Raw genomic sequence first — 19,996 nt, 5'->3', positions numbered from 1 at the left:
ACAAGTTCACCTAAAAATGACAGTTATATCATAATTTATGCACTCGTGTTGTTCTAAACTATTATGTCTGTCTTCTGTGGAACAAACAAGATTTTTTCCCCATGTAACTTTATTATTTTTCTTCTAACTTAATTGGCAAATATAGTTGAAACATTCTTCAAAATATCTTTTTGTGTTCCACAGAGGAAAGTCATATATGTTTGGAATGACTTGAGGGTTAGTAAATGATGACACAATTGCATTTTTTTGGGTAAATTATTTCTTTAAGTTGGTAATATTACATTTGTTATATTTTTAAATGCAGGTAAACTAATAACTTGCCTATTATTCACAGAAGCTAAATGAATTGTTGGTAGTATCACTTAGATCATCAAACAGGTTCAACTGTCCGCTTCATTCAGATCATTCAAACGCTTCTTATGACCGTAAACAACCCAAAAACATTAAAGTAATAAAAAATGAGGTCATGGATGTTCCTTCATTTTAATTTTGGTTATTAAATATTTGAGGTAGCTAGATCTAAAACAATTTACATACAAAATTGAACACAATCCCACACTTCCATTTAGCCTGTGATGTCATAGAGCTCTTAATTAAAGCTTCACTACATTTACTTTTAGCCTTTTAGTCAGCCTTATAATCCTAACAGTTAATTTGCTTATGAGTTCTAATGTTCATTTGAATTGTAACTTTGTAACAAGTTATATTGTGATGATTTCTTAAAACATTTGGAACATAATTGAGTATGACTTTCAGTGTTTCACGGGTTTCTACTGAATTGTCTAAGCAGTGTTTTTTTCTAATGATAGAAAGAAACCAAACAAAATTATTAGATGACTGTAGAAAATCATGGAACTGATCATTTAGCTCTGCACTAAACCTCACTGATTATAGACAGGCTGAACCAAGGGCTTTCTGTGGGAGGTTGTGTTGAATTTTTTAGTTTAAATTATGATGGTTGTCCAAAAGATATTTGGTTACATAATGTTGTTTTAATGTTTTTTCCCTCTATAGGACTGTTATAATTATTTTCCCCTTTACACTGATATTGTTAATACTGGTATACTGTGAAGGTCACTTTATAAAAATAAAGACAAACAAGAATTGTCTATACAGTCATAGATTTATCAATATGAATAGAATTGACAAAAATGTTTTACCGTCAGTTATAAAAAAACAAGTAGATGGTCTAATCAAATTTCACAGTACAGTTAAAGTAACATTGGTTTTTATTTAATATTTTGACTTTCTGTTGGCATGTCTCATTTTAAAGGCTGCACCTTCTGAAGGCTGCATTTATCATTCACATACATCATTGAGACTGCCTCATTTAGAAAAGTAAGCATTACATTCCAAATTAAGAGAGAAATAATTTATGCCTCGGGGAATAACAGTTCATTTTATAATTACTTTTCTGAAATGAGACATCCTTGAAGACTAAGGTGGCTGACAAATGTGACCTCATGAGGGCGCAGTCCTTGAAATGTGACCGCTTTCATTAGGAGCACAGATGTGGCACGTAGTTTAACCAAAATCTGCTCTCTGCAGAGCGGTTTGGGAACTGGCCAACATTCAAATCAATTTGCATTAACACATATAGCTGAAACAGCTGTGATAATTCATTTCTGTAACTTCATTTTCAGTTACACATGCCAGTGATGATGATAATAATCCGATGTCTCGGTCCATGGCACTCCGCTGTGGTCTCTAATGTTTTCTCCTGTATCTTCACCACAGTTCTGACTGACTGGCTTGTCTGCAGATGCTATGGAATGGGCCTGGTATCTTGGTAACCGGTAACAGTCAAGCCCCTCCTCGGGCCTCATTTACATAATCTCTTTGTGTAGTCCAGACACTGTTCCCTTCCCACTTTTCCAAGTAATGAAAAGAGCATATTGAGTCTGACAGTCCAAACATTAGCTCATTGTTCCTGGTTGTAGCTTAGTTCTCTGCATAAGCTACCACATGATGACTATAAGCTATTTCAGGTCTCACAATAGGCTTTCCACCCTCTGATCTTACTAGGAATGATCTTACTACTCTGAATGTTGATTGGAAACTCAAGGAAAATGCACAAACTGAATGCCATCAGACTTTTCTCTATAAAGAGTTAATTCTGAACTGTTAATACCGTATTGAGGAAACTGATGATTTTTCAAACTCAAAAATCAGTTTACAACTGTCAGCCATTGATGTTATAGGTGACCTATCTGCTATCTTTTATCACCAACGGCCACTATTGTGAGAATATTTGCTGGCGTTTTTTAACCAATGTCCTGATCTAAATCTTGTTTCAGGTGGACAGATGTGAGTATCTGCTGAGTAATGAACGTACACTTGGCTGTCTTCAGATGAAACCAGGACGGTTTGTTATTGATTAGAAGCTGAACAAGCATATTTAATTATTCATTTGTTATGTAGGTGAGATTTTCTACACATTATTATGTGCTGTCTTTGGTGTCCACAGAACATCATGGTTGCATTGTAGGTATCTATTCATCAGTGACTGCAGTGCATCTCATCTCGGCTCATTTCTGTAAGTACCAGCTCATTTAAGTTAAGCATTTTTTTGCAATAATTTTGTTAAAATAGTTTAGAATCAAATAGATGCTTATGATTTCTTGTAATACAATATATATTTTTGTATTTGAGGAATGATGAACAATGCATAAGAAATGTAAATATACTGCTTACCATTGTTGTGTGCTACATGCAGTGTTCTCAATAAAGATAATCTTTTACACTACTTTGTGCTATTTTTTGATGTTCCACATGAAAAGAATGTGTGTTTGAAAATTACAAATCTTAATATGAATGCAATCTTTTTTTAAAGACACTAATAATAATTAAGATAATCAATGGACTTTAGACAGTGCTGTTTCAAAGATTATATCTATTTTCTGGTTTGCATTAAATTATTTTCTTTTATATTTTCCTCATAATTTAGATAAGATCTCCCAGGGATTAACAAATGTTTTACAGGAAACCCAGTGGCTGTCAAATGTACTGCTGGTCGTGAGCATTGTCAATAATAATAATTTAAAAAGAAAAGAAAAAACACACACAACAAAACTTTCATCTTATAATCCTCAGGCCAGCATCATGCTATCACATTTTTTCCAAAAGTACGAAATCACTAACAGTACAGTATTGCTGGTGAAGTCTGCCATTGACATTAATAGTGTTATTGCGTCCCCTTAACTGTCTTTAAGGCTAGTTTAAAACAACTTATAGACATTTTCCAAGACACTAACCCATTTCTTCAAAAACCCTGCTTTCATTAAACAATTTAGTGTGATAAGGAAAAGCTTGCTGCCAAAAACTAAAAAAATCAGTGGCCAATGATTTCAATTGCGTATTATTATTTAAATTGTTGCATTTGTGCGTGTCTTGCTCATTCTAGGAAATACTTCGTTTGTCATTACTTGGTTGATGAAACAAAAGAATTGGACATTCCAGAACATGGACTGCCTGTTAATTGATACAACATTCCAGTAGCAGTACATCTTTCGTGCCTCTAGAGGGCAACAGCTCACACAGAACCACATTACCAGAGAGAACTACAACATGTGAGCAGTAACGCGATGTCTATCAACACAGGACATGTTCAAATGCATAGATTGATCAATTATATTTCTATTGCATCTTTGGCTCTCATCACTGAATATTTAGCACAGTCATTGTGTACAAAGGCAAACAGTGGTGATAAACAGTGCACTGTAGTATACCCAACAAAATCGGAACCTAAAAATAAAAATGACACACAATAAAGGATTTGCACTTTAGAGAACGCTCAATATAAATGCTCAGCATCTGGGCCTCTTGTACAGGTACACATGAACCCACAAACCAACTGACCCAATTTTTGCACAACTTGGCATCAGAAGAATATTCACTTGTATTCACACAGCGGTTTGTTCCAAAAAATCTCTTGGTTGTTGTCAGCAGTAAATGACATTGTGACTGATTTGGCACCAGTGGAAAAAAAAGAAGCCCATGTCTGGAATATTCTGGCCCCAAATGTCTTCCAGTTGGGGCACCAATGACAAAATCTGTTGATGGCAGCCATTATGGCTTGATGCAGTCCTTTACACAGTACTGAGCTTCATAGCAAAAACACATCAACAGACATGAACACGCATTAAAGGCTCAAAAAGGAGGCTCACAGCGTCTTAATAGGCTTATTGCATAGACCCATCCCCATCTGACAAAATACTTATTTCACTACTAATATATTTGCCTAAGTGAGTATTATGTGTCCTGTGATACAAATTTACAATCATATCAGTGGAAGCATTTGAGCAACTTTCTAATGTAGGAAGATCCAGATTTATCATGAGCTGTAACATAAAAGCTTATGTGGTGACGAAGGCTCCTCATTTTGTTCTCGTGCTGATCTGATTGCCATTAAAGATGGCGGTGAGAGAAGTAAGAAGATTTATATAAAACAATTCAACCAACTCCATTCTCAAAACAAAGTAGTTTGCATTGTAGTGTCCTGAAGCATTAATTTATTGGTCTCTGCATTCAAATGAACATTCATTTGCTTGCCACGCTGTGGTCCCGCCAAATGTTCAGGTCAGGTCCTCTTCCGATCAGCCCTCAGAGGGTGAACCACATGACAGGGTGGAAAGTAAAATGGCTTTGAGTTTAGTCCTTTATTATACAACACCATTCCTCTGAGGCGCCGGGCAGAAACAGCCCTTACTCCACATCAATTCTTGGTTTAGCGTCTCTAGCCGCTTCTTCCGGGCTTGCCAGCGCCTCGCCAGAGGCTCAAGGAAAAGAGAAACTGACGATAACAGATAACACACACCTGCCAGGTAGAAGGAGCAGTCGTAGGTCTGAGTGTAGTCGTACAGGAAGCCTTTGGGACGAAACGCAATGAGTTAGATGTAAATAAAACTGCTGACAGATGGAAAGTTTTCCTTAAATAGTCAATGGTGGTCAATGAAGAAAAAAGACAGATTTTCTTTACATTAAATTTTTTTCTGTCCTTGCACGATATACTTGAGAACGGTCAGTAACCTGACACTTAAGATGATGGACTGATGGAGAAATCTTTCTTCACTTTCCAGCCCAGAATCTCCCCACACCTGTTTTCTGACTGGATACGCTTTTAAAACCATGGCTTGTTTTCACTATGCAAGCAGCACCGGGTCATATCCGGAAAGGCCTTGGGTCGGATAGAAAAATCAGTTTTGCTTCCCTGGCTGCTCATTATTTTTTGGGGGGTGGGGGCCCTGACAAGATGGTTCATGTTAGCATAACTGTGTTACAAAGTTCAGGGGAAGGTCTATGCTCGCCTTCCTGAGGAGGCCCCTCTTCAAGACTTGCTTTTCCAAGAACTGTACTTCACTGTAGAACTGTTCTATGTAAGAAGATTCTGTATTTGTGTTGATGACTGAGTATTCTTATTAAATAGCAGCAAATAAATATATCTAGTAGCCTAATGGAATTAGTTTAGCAATAAATTATAATGAAAAGGAGCCATATATATACTGCATATTAGGAAAACTAAATAAGTTCAAAATGCTTTAAATCTATCTAGACAGGTGATCCTATTTTTAGGTGGGTTAATATGTCTCCCATCTGTAACCCACTTAAACAGAAATATGAAACTGTACGACCTCAGTGTCCCTCAAGCCACACACACAGAAGCAAGCTTGTCTTACACATTATCATGTACGGCCAAGTCTTTCCAAAGCTGCTGGTTATTTTCATAAGACATCAAGGCTACGTTCACCTATTGATGTTTATCGCTTGCATGATCTAGTCAAGGAGTTCATCCAAACTCCACATACCTGCCAGAGGAGGACCTGTTAGACAGCCAAGACCCACAAAGAACATTGAAAACCCCATCGAGTTGTTCAGCTTTTCAGAGCCCACCAAGTCTACCTGGAAAACACAGAAATGAATAATATTTATGACAGATGACATATGGCAGATTATGACTTCTCTGACTAAGTCAGAAAAAAACTGAACTTTGGTTAGCAAACTTTGATATAGAATATAGACAAGGATTTATCATTAAAGAAAAAGTGTTTTTTAAATTTTTTATTCCACATTCGTATAAAATGTATTAATACACATTTTTCCCACTGAAGCATATTTAAAATAATAATTTTAATTATAATTCAATGCAATATAATCAATCACACACACACACAGGTATATGCCAAACTCTACTCTCACTTTTGATTAATTTAATGCATCTTTGCTGAATAAAAATCTTACTGACCCCAATGGCAGTGTATATATTTCATAAATTTTTCATACATTTTAACCCCATAAAGTATGAAAAACTATGTTCCATCATGCTTTACTACAGTAATTAGCTTGCCGTTCATCAAATGTACTCATAACAGATCAGTTGATTTGCATATTACAATTGAACAAGCAATTGTATTGTGTTGATGTTGATTGTGTATATTTTATTTGCTTTCTTGAGGTTCAGGGAGAATCAATATTTGATTAGTCTCTTAATGGGACAGTTCACCAAAAATGAAAATTCTGCCATTATTTACTAACCCTAAGGTTGTTCCAAACCTATATTAGTTTCTTTATTCTTTTGAACATAAAAGAACAGTTGCTGGTTCCAACTGACTTCCATATTACAGAAAAAAATACTACTAAATAAAAATAAAAAATACTACTAAGTCAATTGGGACTAGAACTGTTTTGTTGCCTACATTCTTCAAAATGTATTATTTCATATTTAGCAGAAGAAAGAAACTCATACAGGTTTGGAACAACTTGAAGGTGAGTAAATTATAACAGAATTTCCATTTTTGGGTGAACTATCCCTTTAATTCAAAGATATTTTCATAATAACTACTTTACATGCACATTTAACAAGCATATTTAATGTCTATACATGTAGGCAACAGACTGTTTTCCCTCGGGCTTTTTAAGCATTCATTTTGTCTATCTGGTTCACAGAGTGATTCCAGGTTGTAAAAAATATTTGAAAGGTAAAACCTTAGATTCCTTCCAGAGGAACGGGTGTACTGCAGTGCTGCCTGTCAATCTAGCCCTCTCTCCTTACACTGCCCTTCGCAGTATTACACCACAAGAACTCAATGTCTCAATACTAGAAAAACAAGACCTCTCCATGAGCATATATAATACGAGTGAAGGAAACTGCATTAGGATCTCCCCATTTGTAATGAACAGAACTGAGTTCATAAGCTGCTGGTAACATTGAGAACAATGAAAGTGATGAAACAACTAAACAGAGACAACTGAAATTTCATTTTTATACTGAACTAAGCATATTATCTATATATACACACATTTATACAAGATCTTTGCAAGGCCCAGGCTTGCCAGTACTCACCAGCACAGGAAGTAGGAGAGCCATGTACCCCCCACAGAAGATGGCAAAGAAGACAGCATAGACCATGAGCAAGATGTATGAGGTGGCCAGAGGGGAGAGAAGATTGACCACACCACACAGGATCAGGTAGGCCTTATGGTAGTGATACTTGTGAACCAGATTCCTGTCTGTCACCCAGCCAGATGCAAGTTGGGCCACTGTCTCTGTTATACCTGTGAGACAGAAAAACTGATGGACTGAAAATGGGCTGCTTAGTGTTGGGACTCTTCCAAGGTTTCTTCCTTATACACTATTGCTGTCTTATATTAATATTATGGAATGTTGTTCCAAACCTGTTTGACCTCTTCATGTAATATGTAAAGGACTGTAACTGTCAAGGTTCAAAATGACAAAACCATTGGTGATCTAAATGGCTAATGTAGTATATTCATTTAAAATCTTTTTTTTGCTTTGTAAGAAAAAGTATTTTTCTCAGATTTCCAAAATGTAAGTTGCTATCATGCATACACACTACAACATCTTTTTACAATGTTTGTACACATGAAATATACCTCTATTTCTCCCAACATGGAGAATGGAGGGATCAGTATTAGTCACAAATAAAATAAATAAATAATGCATATTTTAATTCTTTGAAAAAAACAACTCGGTACAATACTGTTCAAAAGTTTGGGGTTGGATTAAGATTTTATATGAAATGAAACAAATACTTCTATTTAGCAAGGATGAATTACAGTGATCAATAGTGATAGTAAAGACTTTTTGTTACAAAATCTTTCAAATAAAATTCAGTTCTACTGAACTTTATTCATCAGAGAATCCTAAAAAATGAATCTGAATTAATTAATATTAAGCAGCAAAAACTAATATGAAACATTTTTATCAAAAAAGCAGCAAATCAGCATTTTAAAAGGATTTCTGAAGAATCAACTAAATCAACTGAATGTTCAGCATAGTCTTCAGTATCACATGACCTTTGTCCTAACAGGAATAAATATATGTTATTTTTAAACTGTAATAATATTTCACAATATTCCTGTTTTACAGTATTTTTGATCAATTTTTAATTCAGCCTGGGAGATCATAAGAGACTTCTTTCAAAAACATTAAACGGCCCCAAACCTTTGAACTACATGGTGTAAATTAAACAAACATGAAAAACCGCTATTTAAAGGGTTAGTTCACCCAAAAATGAAAATTAGCCTATAAATTACTCACCCTCAAGTCATCCTAGGTGTATATGACTTTTATTAAAAATTGTCTTTGATCTTTCAAGCTGTTTAATGCCACTCAGCAGGTGTTGCATGCATCAGTCCAGAAGAAGTTAAATAAAAAGCGCCCATCCATAAAAAAACCACAGCTCCGGGGGCTGAACAAAGGCCCCCTGTAGCGAATCGATGCGTTTTTGTAAGAAAAATATCCATATTCAAAACGTAATAATGGATTACGTACAACGCTCACTGTTGTACACTGGAAGCAGCTCCGGGCGCGTATGAGGTTGCTCAGAAGTGACGCACACGGAAGCGCAGGGGAGAGATCAAAACAAAACAACGGTCACTAATTAGAAGCACAAAACGAGGATTTGTAAAGAAGAATGTCTTTGTAAGAATGAATTTCTATATAAGCCAAGAGGAGACTGGTCTTCCTTTGCTAAAGTAAGGAAACTTTGCTTTCTTTGCTCCTGTTAACAAACCTTGGTTTTCACGAGACTCATAAAGTTTATGAGCATGCGCAACACTGACCTCATACGTCATCAGCCCGGAGCTGCTTCCGTGTACAACTGTTGGCGCAAGCTACATTAAAGTGATTATTATGTTTTGAATATGGATATTTTTTTTTTACAAAAACGCATCGATTCGCTACAAAAGGCCTTTGTTCACCCCCCGGAGTCATGTGAGACACTTTTTTTTATGGATGGACGCTTTTTATTTAACTTCTTTTGGACTGATGCATGCAACACCCACTGAGTGCCATGAAACAGCTTAAAAGATCAAAGAACATTTTTAATATAACTCCGACTGGATTTGTCTGAAAGAAGAAAGTCATATACACCTAGGATGACTTGAGGGTGAGTAATTTATGGACTAATTTTCATTTTTGGGTAAACTAACCCTTTAACATACTTTAAAGGGGTCCTATTATCCTTTTTCACTTTTTCAACTTTAGTTAGTCCGTAATGTTGCTGTTTGAGCATAAAAAAAGATCTGCAAAGTTACAAAGTTCACTTTAAAAGGAGTTATTTCATTTAACAGAAATCACTTTTCAAAAACTACAACGAACGACTCGTTTGGACTACAACACATATTTTCTGGGATTTGTGATATCACAAATACCGACGAATGGGACGAGACCTGGTTGAGCTGCACTAGAGAAGGCAACGAGTGTTATCACTATGTCGGAGACACGCTAGCTTTCCCAAGGCAGACGAACTTAGAGTGGTTACAATAACCCGGGTTTAAATCACGCTCAAATTGATTTGATTTTGATGCAATATTTACACTGAAGCTCACAGGCAGCTATGGTAAGGGGAATGACATTTTCCGACCAGGCGCCGGCGCCGAGTGCTGCTAATCACAACACACACTGGCCCAGCTAACCAATCACAGCACATTTTGTATTTCAGAAGGCGGGCCTTCATTTGATACAGGAACTATTCAAGTCTTTCATGCCAGACTGGGGAGAGAGGTGTTGTAATAATGTAAAATATGTTTAACAACCTAGTATAAGAACCTGTTCTAGTACACCCCTAAAACAAAATCAAGACTTTGAAAAAGAGCATAATAGGACCCCTTTTAAGTTAATTGACACTTTGCTTGAAGCCTCTGGCACAGTCTGTTTTTCAGTTCAAAGAGTGACAGAAGAGGAACAGAAGTAATAATAACAGACTAGTTATTTTGTGGTGTGCCGTACAAAGCGTTCAGTACTGCTTAATGTTTGCTATTGTCTGTGCTGCAGCTGTATGTCCGTGTCCTGCAGAGCTTTATTGAACAGTCTAGGAAAAGACCTGAGGCAGCACTATTGCAGATTCATACATACGCAACAGATCCAAAGTGTGAGATTCTCTGCTGACATGCAGGCTGTCACAGTTTACTGGATAGACCTACATAAAAATGCACACACACACGAGATCATATTCATTCTTAACCTATTAAATCACACACTGAATATGCTTACACAAAGCCCAAAGGTGTTGGTATGATCTGACCAGCTCATATAGAACCAATGGCTTGAACTGATGCTGCAGTTTGTGTACATGTGGAGTCATTTATTGCTGGCCAGACATAAAACAAAACAGCTGCTCAATGTTTGCATGTCCTCGGGGCGCCACTAAAGGTGACGTCCTGGTGTGCCCTGCTTGGAACCAAAGACATTTTGCGCATTGTTTGTGTGTTTAAATCCCAGCAGGGCCATTGAGTTTCACAGCTGTTCCTGTCATGCTTTGCACAATTAAACTTCAATACAGAATCTCAGTGACAAAAAGTAGAAGTTCCTAGTCCACAAAACTCTGTAGTGTATAGGGGGACTTTCACCAGGGTAATCGGGCATGTGACAGGTGTTTGTGTCTTTGTGTACTTCACTCAGTGGACACAAAAGGACTGGACGAATGCAATGTCCCCACTACATCAAAGACGGACAATAGGCCCTCACTGAGGTACAGAGCGTCCAAATGCATGTCCGATCGCTACTAGCTCATTAAAACACAAAACGTGTTTGGCTCGCCTCCTCACTCTCTTTTGTCCTCATTGCTGCCTCGGTGGCACGCCACACAATGTCTGCCACTTCAGAACTGGGCACTGAACTACCAACCCTCACGGCAGCTACTTGGGCTGTTGCTTAGCAACTTCCCTCGGCTCGCCGCCACGAGGAGCCTGAGTGTTAGCTCCCTGTTCACCCTGTCCGATGTGAAAACATCTTTCAATGTGCAGGTGGAGGGGGTAGGGGAGAGGAGACATTTGGAATATCGCGATTGTCACAATTTGTGCACTTATGCATAAGACATTTTATAGTATATCTATTGCAAGTATATTCATACTGAAAATTCCAAAAAGAAAAAGTACACTTCAAATATCCGGATGATGCACTTAATTAACCAGAAAAACAAAAAAGTGTGGAATGTTGGACACTTCATTGACTTAACTATTGCAGCTATCTGTATGTACCGGAAGGTACATTCATTATTATTTCCTGTTTATTACTGTGAAGCTGCATCGAAACAATCTGTATTGTATAATGTGCTATATAAATAAAGGTGACTTTTCATAGTGTATCGAAGACCATAGAAGCAATTTTTGGACAGCTTAAACCAGGCAAACTTGGCAGTCAAAAAAAAACAAGCAGTCTCTGTGAATAAGTGATGATAAACTTACAAAACCACACTTTTCTGAGCCATTATTTCATTGATTTATGAATTTAAATGATTTTTGCTTGTGCTATCTTTCAAAAAATTATTATATAAATTAGAGACATTGATACATTTTAAGTGTTGACTCCAAAAAGTTACTTTTTGGGCCACTATATAAAGTAGGGATGTACGATTTTTATTTTTTTATTTTTAGTTTATCATTTTATTAACGGACATTTATCAGTTATCAGCCACAACAGGAAAATAACTAACAGCTCATCATATCAGTCAGAATTTCAGTAACAGTGCATTTATAATTGTAATATGAAGCATGAATTTCAAGAAAATTGCACAGGATGTAACAAAAAATTAAATAGTGTTTACTATTTTCCTCTTGCAATATCGAAACACTATTTTCCTGTTTAATACTGTAAAGCTGCTTTGATACAATCTGTATTGTATAAAGCACTATATAAATAAAGTTGAAGAAAAACAACAATAGACATGTTGCAAATAGCGAACCATTATCAGGGTGTGTATTGCAGTAAACAAACAATTGGGTCAATAGGTGTCACATGTTTCCTACATACCCAGACAACATGTTGGTTATGATTTTTTGCTGAAAAAGTTTCCATTTTAATAAAGTCTTTTTAATGTTAACATAAGTGCCTTGTATTTCTTGTTTCTCTAAAGAACACCACTGGAGGTAATAATCAACACCCTTAAAAGCAATACCTTGATAGTACTACCTTTTGGTAAATAAATACAAATGAAAAAAAAAAATGTTTGAGTCATTCACTGTGGCATTATTGATAGGACACTTACAAGCCCTCTGGTTTTAGCCACTATGCCAAAGTTCATTTTTTATGTAAGAGCACTCATTGCATAACACTGCAGAATTTAAACTGCTAACAAATAATTAATGTGAAGTTGGCTGCGTTTTTGCATCAACCCTTTAAAGTCCATATTAGAGCACATCTTGCTGCAAAGCACAATGGCCATAGTGCATCTATCAGGTATGGCTTTATGGCTTTCCTGGAATACATCCCTGATGAAGCCATCCCTGAAAAACCCAGCTTCGCTAATGACATGCTGTCCACTAGCTCTGTCATTACATGGTCTTTTGTCTCTCCATTTTCCACAGCATAGCTCAGCAGTGCTTACGTCCTATTGATTTCTTCTACTGTTACACATTATTAGTGTACAGTTGAACTGTTGCAGCCAGAGAACAGCAATAACAAACATGCTGACTAGAGGACTTTTTTGTGCAATAGGTAACTTTTTAATTTAAATCATCTTATAACCTTTGTCACGAATCCTTTATCTATAATTTCCTTGTGAATGCTAAATTAATTCTGTAAAAAGCACTTAATACTTAAAATAGATGACGGTGGAAAAACAAGACTCTAGGGTTACATTGGTTGATCAAAGGTAATATGACTCACCAGCCACAGAGATGATGAAGGAAGCATCCATAGGGTCGATGCCCAGGTTCCGGGCCCTTGCAGACAAATGGAAGTAAGGTATAAAATATGCCAGCTGACTGAAGACCAGCGACCAAGTGTAGATGCAAAAGAAAGGGTTCTTCAACAGTGAGAAGTCCAGCACTTTTTGGGGGTTTTCAGGAAGATTTTCTGTTCTGCTGTTCTCAAGTAACGAATCCACAGGAGAAACCCCATTCATCTCGGGGGAAGTTTTCATTTGGCTGCCGTCTGTACCATTCACCCCATTCTGGATGGATTTTTTTAGTTCCAGATGTGGGAGAGTATTCTGTTCATGAACGGGGTTCTCTATTATAAGTGTGTCCCTGTGAATGGGAGGTGAGCTGTCCATTTTGGAAGTGCCATTTGATATAGATGTGTTGCCATTTATATGGTTCTTAAGAGGATCTTTCTCAGATCCAGCATTATGAAGGGTGGAGTTTGACAAGGGAGAAGCTGGAGGTCTAACATTAATGGGCCGCAAAAGCATCCCAGAAGCCATCAGGTTCAGCATCAGGCCTCCCAAAATCAAAAGAGCTCCTAGAGACAGAAGAGAAACTCATGAGTGTCAATTATAGTATTTTAACATGTAATAATAATACTTCTTTCTTTACTACTATATCAGGACACCCTGACATTTTTTAATTCATGCTCATAAATTCATTAAATAAAATTAATTAAAAACATACTTATCATTTAAGAGGAATATTCAAATCAATGGCTGCATTGCACTTTTAATGTATTTTCGGATTAATGATTAGATCCAGAAAAAAAATTGTCACTTTATTACATCAAAAATTTCTTTTTAGCCTTAAAAAAAAATGACAGTAAAATTATAAAGTTATAATATAACTCAAGATTTCTATTTTAATCATGTTGTTCTTTAAACTCCTAAATAACACTTCCACTCTTTCCATACTTCATCATGGAAGATCATGTGACACTGAAGACTGGAGTAATGGCTGCTGAAGATTCAGTTTTGCCATCACAGAAAAAATAGAAAAAAGTTCATTTAAATAGTAATAAAATGTCATAATATAACTGCTTTTATCAAATAAATGCAGCCTTGGTAAGCATAAGAAGCTTCTTTCAAAAATTTTTAAAAAATCATACCAACCCCAGACTTTTGAACAATAGTATATGAATCATATACCAGTTTAAGATTTATACTGATTTTACAGATTTTATAATAATGTAGCTGAAAGTCAATTACCCTGCCAAGCATACTGATCCAAAAGCAGCTGAGTGAAAGGAGCAAGGGCAAAGGTCAAACCCATGCCAGAGCGTCCAATAGAATATGCAGTTGCCAGCCTCTTTTGGAAATAGGTCACTGTTACAACAGATGTGGCCTGATAAAGAAGAGCAAACCCGAGACCTGGAAAAAAAATCAAAGTTTTGTGGATACATTTTTTTACTCATAATATACTTTTATTTTTCATATAAAACAAAACTCACCAACAACTATCCCCATGCTAAGGTAAAGGTAGATCACGCTGGTGGCAAATATGCTGGTGATAAAGCCGGCGCTGACAAAAAGCGCCCCCACTATGGAGGTAACCCTGTTCCCCAGCTTGGCACAGGCCACCGAGGCCAGAGGACCTAACGGGTCACAAGCAAAACTGGGTTTATGACCTGTCATATTGGATCGAAGATGGTTGCTATGCTGACCGTACCTCCAGAGAGCCTGAGGCTGGACATGATGGATCCAATCCAGCTGATGCTCTCGGACGAGCCTCCAAACTCATCCTGCAGTGCCACAAAGAAGATCCCAAAGCTCTTCAATGTACCCATTACCAACACGTTCACCTGAAAAAAACACCAGCAGATTCAACTGATTTCAGCTCAATACAGATCACCTCAATTTTATCATAGCAAAGAAGCTCTAAATCAGAGTCTCTAATGGTAGGATTCATGACATACCAGGAAACAATGCAGAACCACCATCCAACCCCAACCGCCATCTGGTGGATCCACATAAACAACCTCCTTCTTTTCCTCCTTCATGGCCTTGACTTTTTGTTCAGAGCAGGAGGTTTTGGCAGCCTTGCCATCACTGAAACATCACAACATCCACTTAACATCAACCAGTGAGAGATTAAGTTTCATAAAATTATTACCTCTTCACCATCTGAAACATACAACTCCTTACAGATGAAAGGCTTCCAAGAACACAATAATTAATCAATTATTATTATATGAACAGGTTCAATTAAGACAAAAACCAATGTACCAAAACACTGATAAAAAAAGAATGTAAAAATGGCAAATGTGATAGTTAATTTTTAATCTGATCTCCTGTTACTCTTCTATCTCCTTTGCCCTTTTTACATTTGGACCCAAATACAGTATCGCCAGCATAATGTGGTTTGATCTGGTGTTATCTGTTAAACATTTTCTAAACCCAGAATGCAGTGGACCGTGATGACATCAGTACCATGGGTTATTCTATTCAGAGTGGTTAAATTTTGAGTAAACATGAGGATGCCACCGGTTTAAACTGGTTATCAGTATTATGAGACCTCTTTATTTACAGCTGAATACAATGTGTGTCTAGTACAGTGTTTAAAATGACACAGAGAGACTGAGCGAAAGAACGGTCAAAGGCTAACGGGTTCGTTCAAACAAACACCTGGCATGAAGTTAACCGAACAGCGAGCCCCTGTGCAGAGATGGTGGATCGTTTGAATTATTTCACAGAGATAAACGCTTGCTCAACTATAAATACTGAGCAAACAAATTCATCACCTCAGGTCATTCCAGCTGAAGCATGAACATGAAGTTTGCAGATCTGAAAATGTATGCGTGCACATAACAACTGTACAGAAAATATACACTTTTTTTCTTAAAAAAAGGTACAGTTCACTCAAAATATACCCACTCGCAATTTTCTTACCTACATTTTGTTTCAAACCTGAATGATTTTCTTTCTTTTGTGAAACACAAAAAAAGGAGACATCTGGCATAATATCTAAATTGACATTGGATGTACCTGTACAGTGAAAGTTGATGGGAATCAAGCCCCAAAAAGCAGAAAAAGAAGCATTAATGCACTACATTTCAGGTCTTTAGAAACCATTCAATAGCCTTAAATGAGAAATGGACTAAAATGCAACACTTTATTCACTGAAATCATGGTCCATTCACTTTCAAAAGAGCAGCTTGGACATTCTGCTAAAAGCATCCACTTTGTGTTCCCCAGAAGAGAGAAAGTCATACAAATTTTGCAGTAAATGACAACAGATTGTTCTGTGTGAACAATCCCTTTATCTAAAGCCATTATGTGTGCAGAACTTTTAAAGACAACGTGATCTGGAAATTCATAGCTTCACTGACGAAAACATAACCGTGTCAGACAGAAAATATGTGGTTTGTAAAGCTCTCGTACATAAAGCTCATGAGTTCAAGTAGTTGGCTGTTCCTTCAATAGAAAACAGACAAGTGGAGACGCTAAAGCATGCAGAAACTGCTTAGAGGATTACAGAGCAATGAATTGGGCCAGTGTGTTGCAAGTAACATTTCCTTCCATGTGCTTAACAAGGGCCACCCTGGAGTGTGTCTGTGCATGTGTGTGTGCTTGCATGCATGCATGTATGTCAGATCACATGTGTGAATGCTTCAGTTCAAAGGTCTACAGTCCACCCTGTTACTAACCCTGACACTTTCACTCAAAAGGCTCTTTAAAATCCAGTGCCAATTGCATTTTTGGTAATTGCCCTATGCAGCGATTGAGTGAGCAATATCTTTGGTCACAAAAGCAATGTTTTCCTCCTCTGGTATGTGTTATGAAATCATTATAGGTTATGTGACAGTTAAGCAAAACCTGTCTGGTCGCTTTGTTTTAAATGTTGGAAAAAAATTAGTAGCTATACGAATGAAAAGGGCCACCTATAAAAATGAAAAAAGATCCATCTTAAAAAACAAATTTAGATCTCATAATATTAGGCAGTTAGAGAAAAACATCTTGAAAAAGACTCACCTGTGTTGCTCTTTTGGCAGCATAATTGTTGCGCAGGAAAATGAATGACCTTTAAGGCGACAGCTTATTTACTCTGTGTCATCTTCTGCACTGGAAGCTCAACTTGCAGATCTTGCTTTTGACAAACCTGTTACACAAACTCTGTTATAACTTACTATCTTTTGGACCTTCCCCACATAAGAATCTCTAATCATTGGGTGTCCAAAGTGTGTGTCTTTCAAACAACTAATTCTCTGAATTTTCATGCATGCTGACAAATGCATGACGCAGTTAATCTTACATTCATTGTTAGAGATGTCTGACTGGGGGTCACAAGCTTTCATAACTGTGGTGATTCCTGGCGTGAATAGTCGGAGTACTGCTTTTTTCAAAATTTTTAAACAGCTGTTGTGTTGGCATACCTGTGTGGAACTTTACACCCCCGTGACTGTGGACCCTCTTACCTTGTGTTGGGTTTGTGCAGGGGCTTGGCCTTTTTAATTAGTTATATATCCTCAGTTCAACGGAGAATTACATAAAATTTTTTTATTTTATTTCACTCATTGATGAATCTGCAAATGCAATCTTGTTATTCTGACATTACAGCCAGTGAGTGGAAGGAAATTCCTTGACCTCTCCATTGATTCACTGTAATGTTTTCTAAACACATTCACAGAAGTACATTTCCACACATTGCCTCCCGGTGTCTTCACATCAAACATTTAGAGTCTAGAAAACATGCACAACTTTTCCTAATGTGAAACATACTATAATAAGATTAAGTAGGCCTAACCTAAGAGCATGTACTAACTTTGGGAGAAAGTGTCCAATTTATAATCTAGTATCACTCTTCAATTTAGCCATAAATAATAACCTCGTGACTCCTAACTTTCACTTAAACAAACGTTTGTAAAAGGTTTGCAACCTTCAAAGATTCTCAGTGGGAACACACCGTTCAGGACATCCCACACAGACTATATTTCCTCCCCATCCTCATCTCAACTAGACGTGCGGTAGTGTAGTTAAACCTCAAAAACTTAGTTCATAGTCCTATATTATGAAACAAAGCAGAGGCGAAAATCACGAGGATGTTGCACTTATGCGCTTACCTCAAACGCCAGAGAGCCGCTGCTGTCGCGAGCTGTCCGCGGCCGCATAGCGCTCGTGTGTGGATCGCGCGAGCCCAGCGGCGTTCATGTGAATGCGCGCTACTGGAGTGCAGTACTTTACACCTATCGATAACAGTCGACAGAAAAAACCCCGTCAGTTTAACCTCTGGCATTATATGAGCAATGCTGCGTGTTCTGATAAAACATCGAGTTTTATTTTTATGTTAGTTAAATATATATTTTTTGTGGGGTGGGGGGTAAATAAAAAGTTAATTACATTTAGCTACCTGTCGTTTATACGCATTCGTATTAGATTGTTGCATATGAACGTTTTTTTTTTAAATTAACAAAACATTAAGAACATCGCATTTTGAAAAGTAAATAAAATAAAGAACTATAAAATTATAACCTAGCCAGGTTACATGTATTTTATATAATTATGTTTTAATGAACACAGAACTCAGTATAATAATCATCACACGCCGTTGAAATTAACCTACAGCATATAAAATATATTACCAAATTGACGAGAGAGAGAGACTTAAACTTAGCCTTCAAAAACCTCGGATTTGTCTTCTATATAGGCTGCTTGTGGACATGTTTGCAACCGAAAAATTCATTTTGTGAATTGTCATCGACTACTTCATAAACGCAAACAGGAAAAGAAGGATTTACCATATTTCCCGAAACGATATCAGTCATTTTATTCCAGGTTTCACTTGTTAAGACTTGATCCGGATAGACGTCTCCTCACCGCGCGCATCTGCAGTTGTGCTGCAGGCAACATTCGTGGATTCCCCGGTGACAGCTCCTCACATGTGGTGGTATGTCTTATCAAAGTCATCCCTGACCATGGCTAGACTCCCTGTGCTTAATTTCTCCTGCTTTCTGAAAATTTGCCCCCAGTCTCTGAGTCTATCGGGGGTCACATCTGACCCCTCGGACCGGCACAGATCGGATGCAATGCGCTCAGGCTGTGCAGAGCCAAAGACGGCCCCTAGTGCATTTAATGACCATGTGACCGGAACTTAAAAGCTAAGTATTGAAGTGGAACTAATTACAGAGGCTTTCCTGGGCTGTGGCTATTTGAAAGAGGTCAAAGCACTACACTATGACTGCTTCAGGGGCAAATAATAAATGTTTAGGTATTCAGATAGAAACCATCATGTAGGGGGGAAAACATAAAAGGCACTGATGTGAGATGCTCGGGCCCTTAAAACGTTGATGGCAGGTTAATCTTTGAAGTTTTTAGAACAACACAGGTAAACAGACAGTAATGAATGACAGACTGTCCTACAAGATCTAGACCTGTACATTTTGATACTGTTATCCCAGGTAAAACATTGCCATGCAAGTCATTGCATGACTTCTTATGTTCTCAAACATTAAAACACACCTGCTGTTTTCTGAAATCTTAATCAAACAAATGTACTAAGAGAACATTTATCTGCTGTTTAAAGCACACACAAACCTTCCGCATGTACAGCATATCACAAAATTGGCCAACTATTTAGAGCTACAATTCAGATAATATATTTTGTCTTTTCAGTTGTAGATCCATAAAGTGCATGACATTCTACAAATATATACATTGTGTGCATTTATAAAAAATAATTAATTTAATAGTCACAAAATCGTTAGGTTGACCCACACTTGCTATTCTCAGTGCTGTTTTTGTGCTTGGAAAACAGTTACACATTCACAACATTTTCTAAACATTATGAGTGACAAATAGTACATTAAATATAGAGCAAAAACTGCAATGTATGA

General features: G+C 37.2%; 1 protein-coding gene across 2 annotated transcripts; it reads right to left on the bottom strand.

The window, feature by feature from the left end:
• Positions 1-2,967: 2,967 nt before the first annotated feature.
• On the bottom strand, positions 2,968-19,210 carry slc16a4 (solute carrier family 16 member 4). Of its 2 annotated transcripts, XM_016231760.1 has the most exons (11): positions 18,902-19,210; positions 18,227-18,349; positions 17,139-17,265; positions 15,083-15,215; positions 14,836-14,968; positions 14,618-14,761; positions 14,376-14,537; positions 13,127-13,702; positions 7,340-7,551; positions 5,805-5,898; positions 2,968-4,867 (listed from the first exon to the last, which is right to left on the bottom strand). In XM_016231760.1, exons 3-11 carry the CDS (start codon positions 17,159-17,161, stop codon positions 4,662-4,664), a joined length of 1,683 nt encoding a protein of 560 aa, XP_016087246.1. In that variant the 5' UTR covers positions 17,162-17,265; positions 18,227-18,349; positions 18,902-19,210; the 3' UTR covers positions 2,968-4,661. The 2 variants fall into 2 exon arrangements, with proteins under 2 accessions (XP_016087246.1, XP_016087247.1); XM_016231761.1 differs by lacking the exon at positions 18,227-18,349.
• Positions 19,211-19,996: the final 786 nt, after the last annotated feature.

Source organism: Sinocyclocheilus grahami, unplaced genomic scaffold (genome assembly GCF_001515645.1).
Source record: "Sinocyclocheilus grahami isolate Dianchi unplaced genomic scaffold, SAMN03320097.WGS_v1.1 scaffold399.1, whole genome shotgun sequence".
Classification (NCBI taxonomy): Eukaryota; Metazoa; Chordata; class Actinopteri; order Cypriniformes; family Cyprinidae; genus Sinocyclocheilus; species Sinocyclocheilus grahami.
This window is presented reverse-complemented; position numbering and strand designations above follow the sequence as displayed.

Bases quoted from the DNA above. Each gene is read 5' to 3' on its own strand.
- slc16a4 (XM_016231760.1), bottom strand. From the start codon at position 17,161: ATGCTGCCAAAAGAGCAACACAG. The intron at 7,552-13,126 runs GTGAGTCATATT...TCTGTCTCACAG, and splicing joins CTTCATCATCTCTGTGGCTG to GTATAACAGAGACAGTGGCC. The intron at 4,868-5,804 runs GTATGTGGAGTT...TTCGTCCCAAAG, and splicing joins AACAGGTCCTCCTCTGGCAG to GCTTCCTGTACGACTACACT.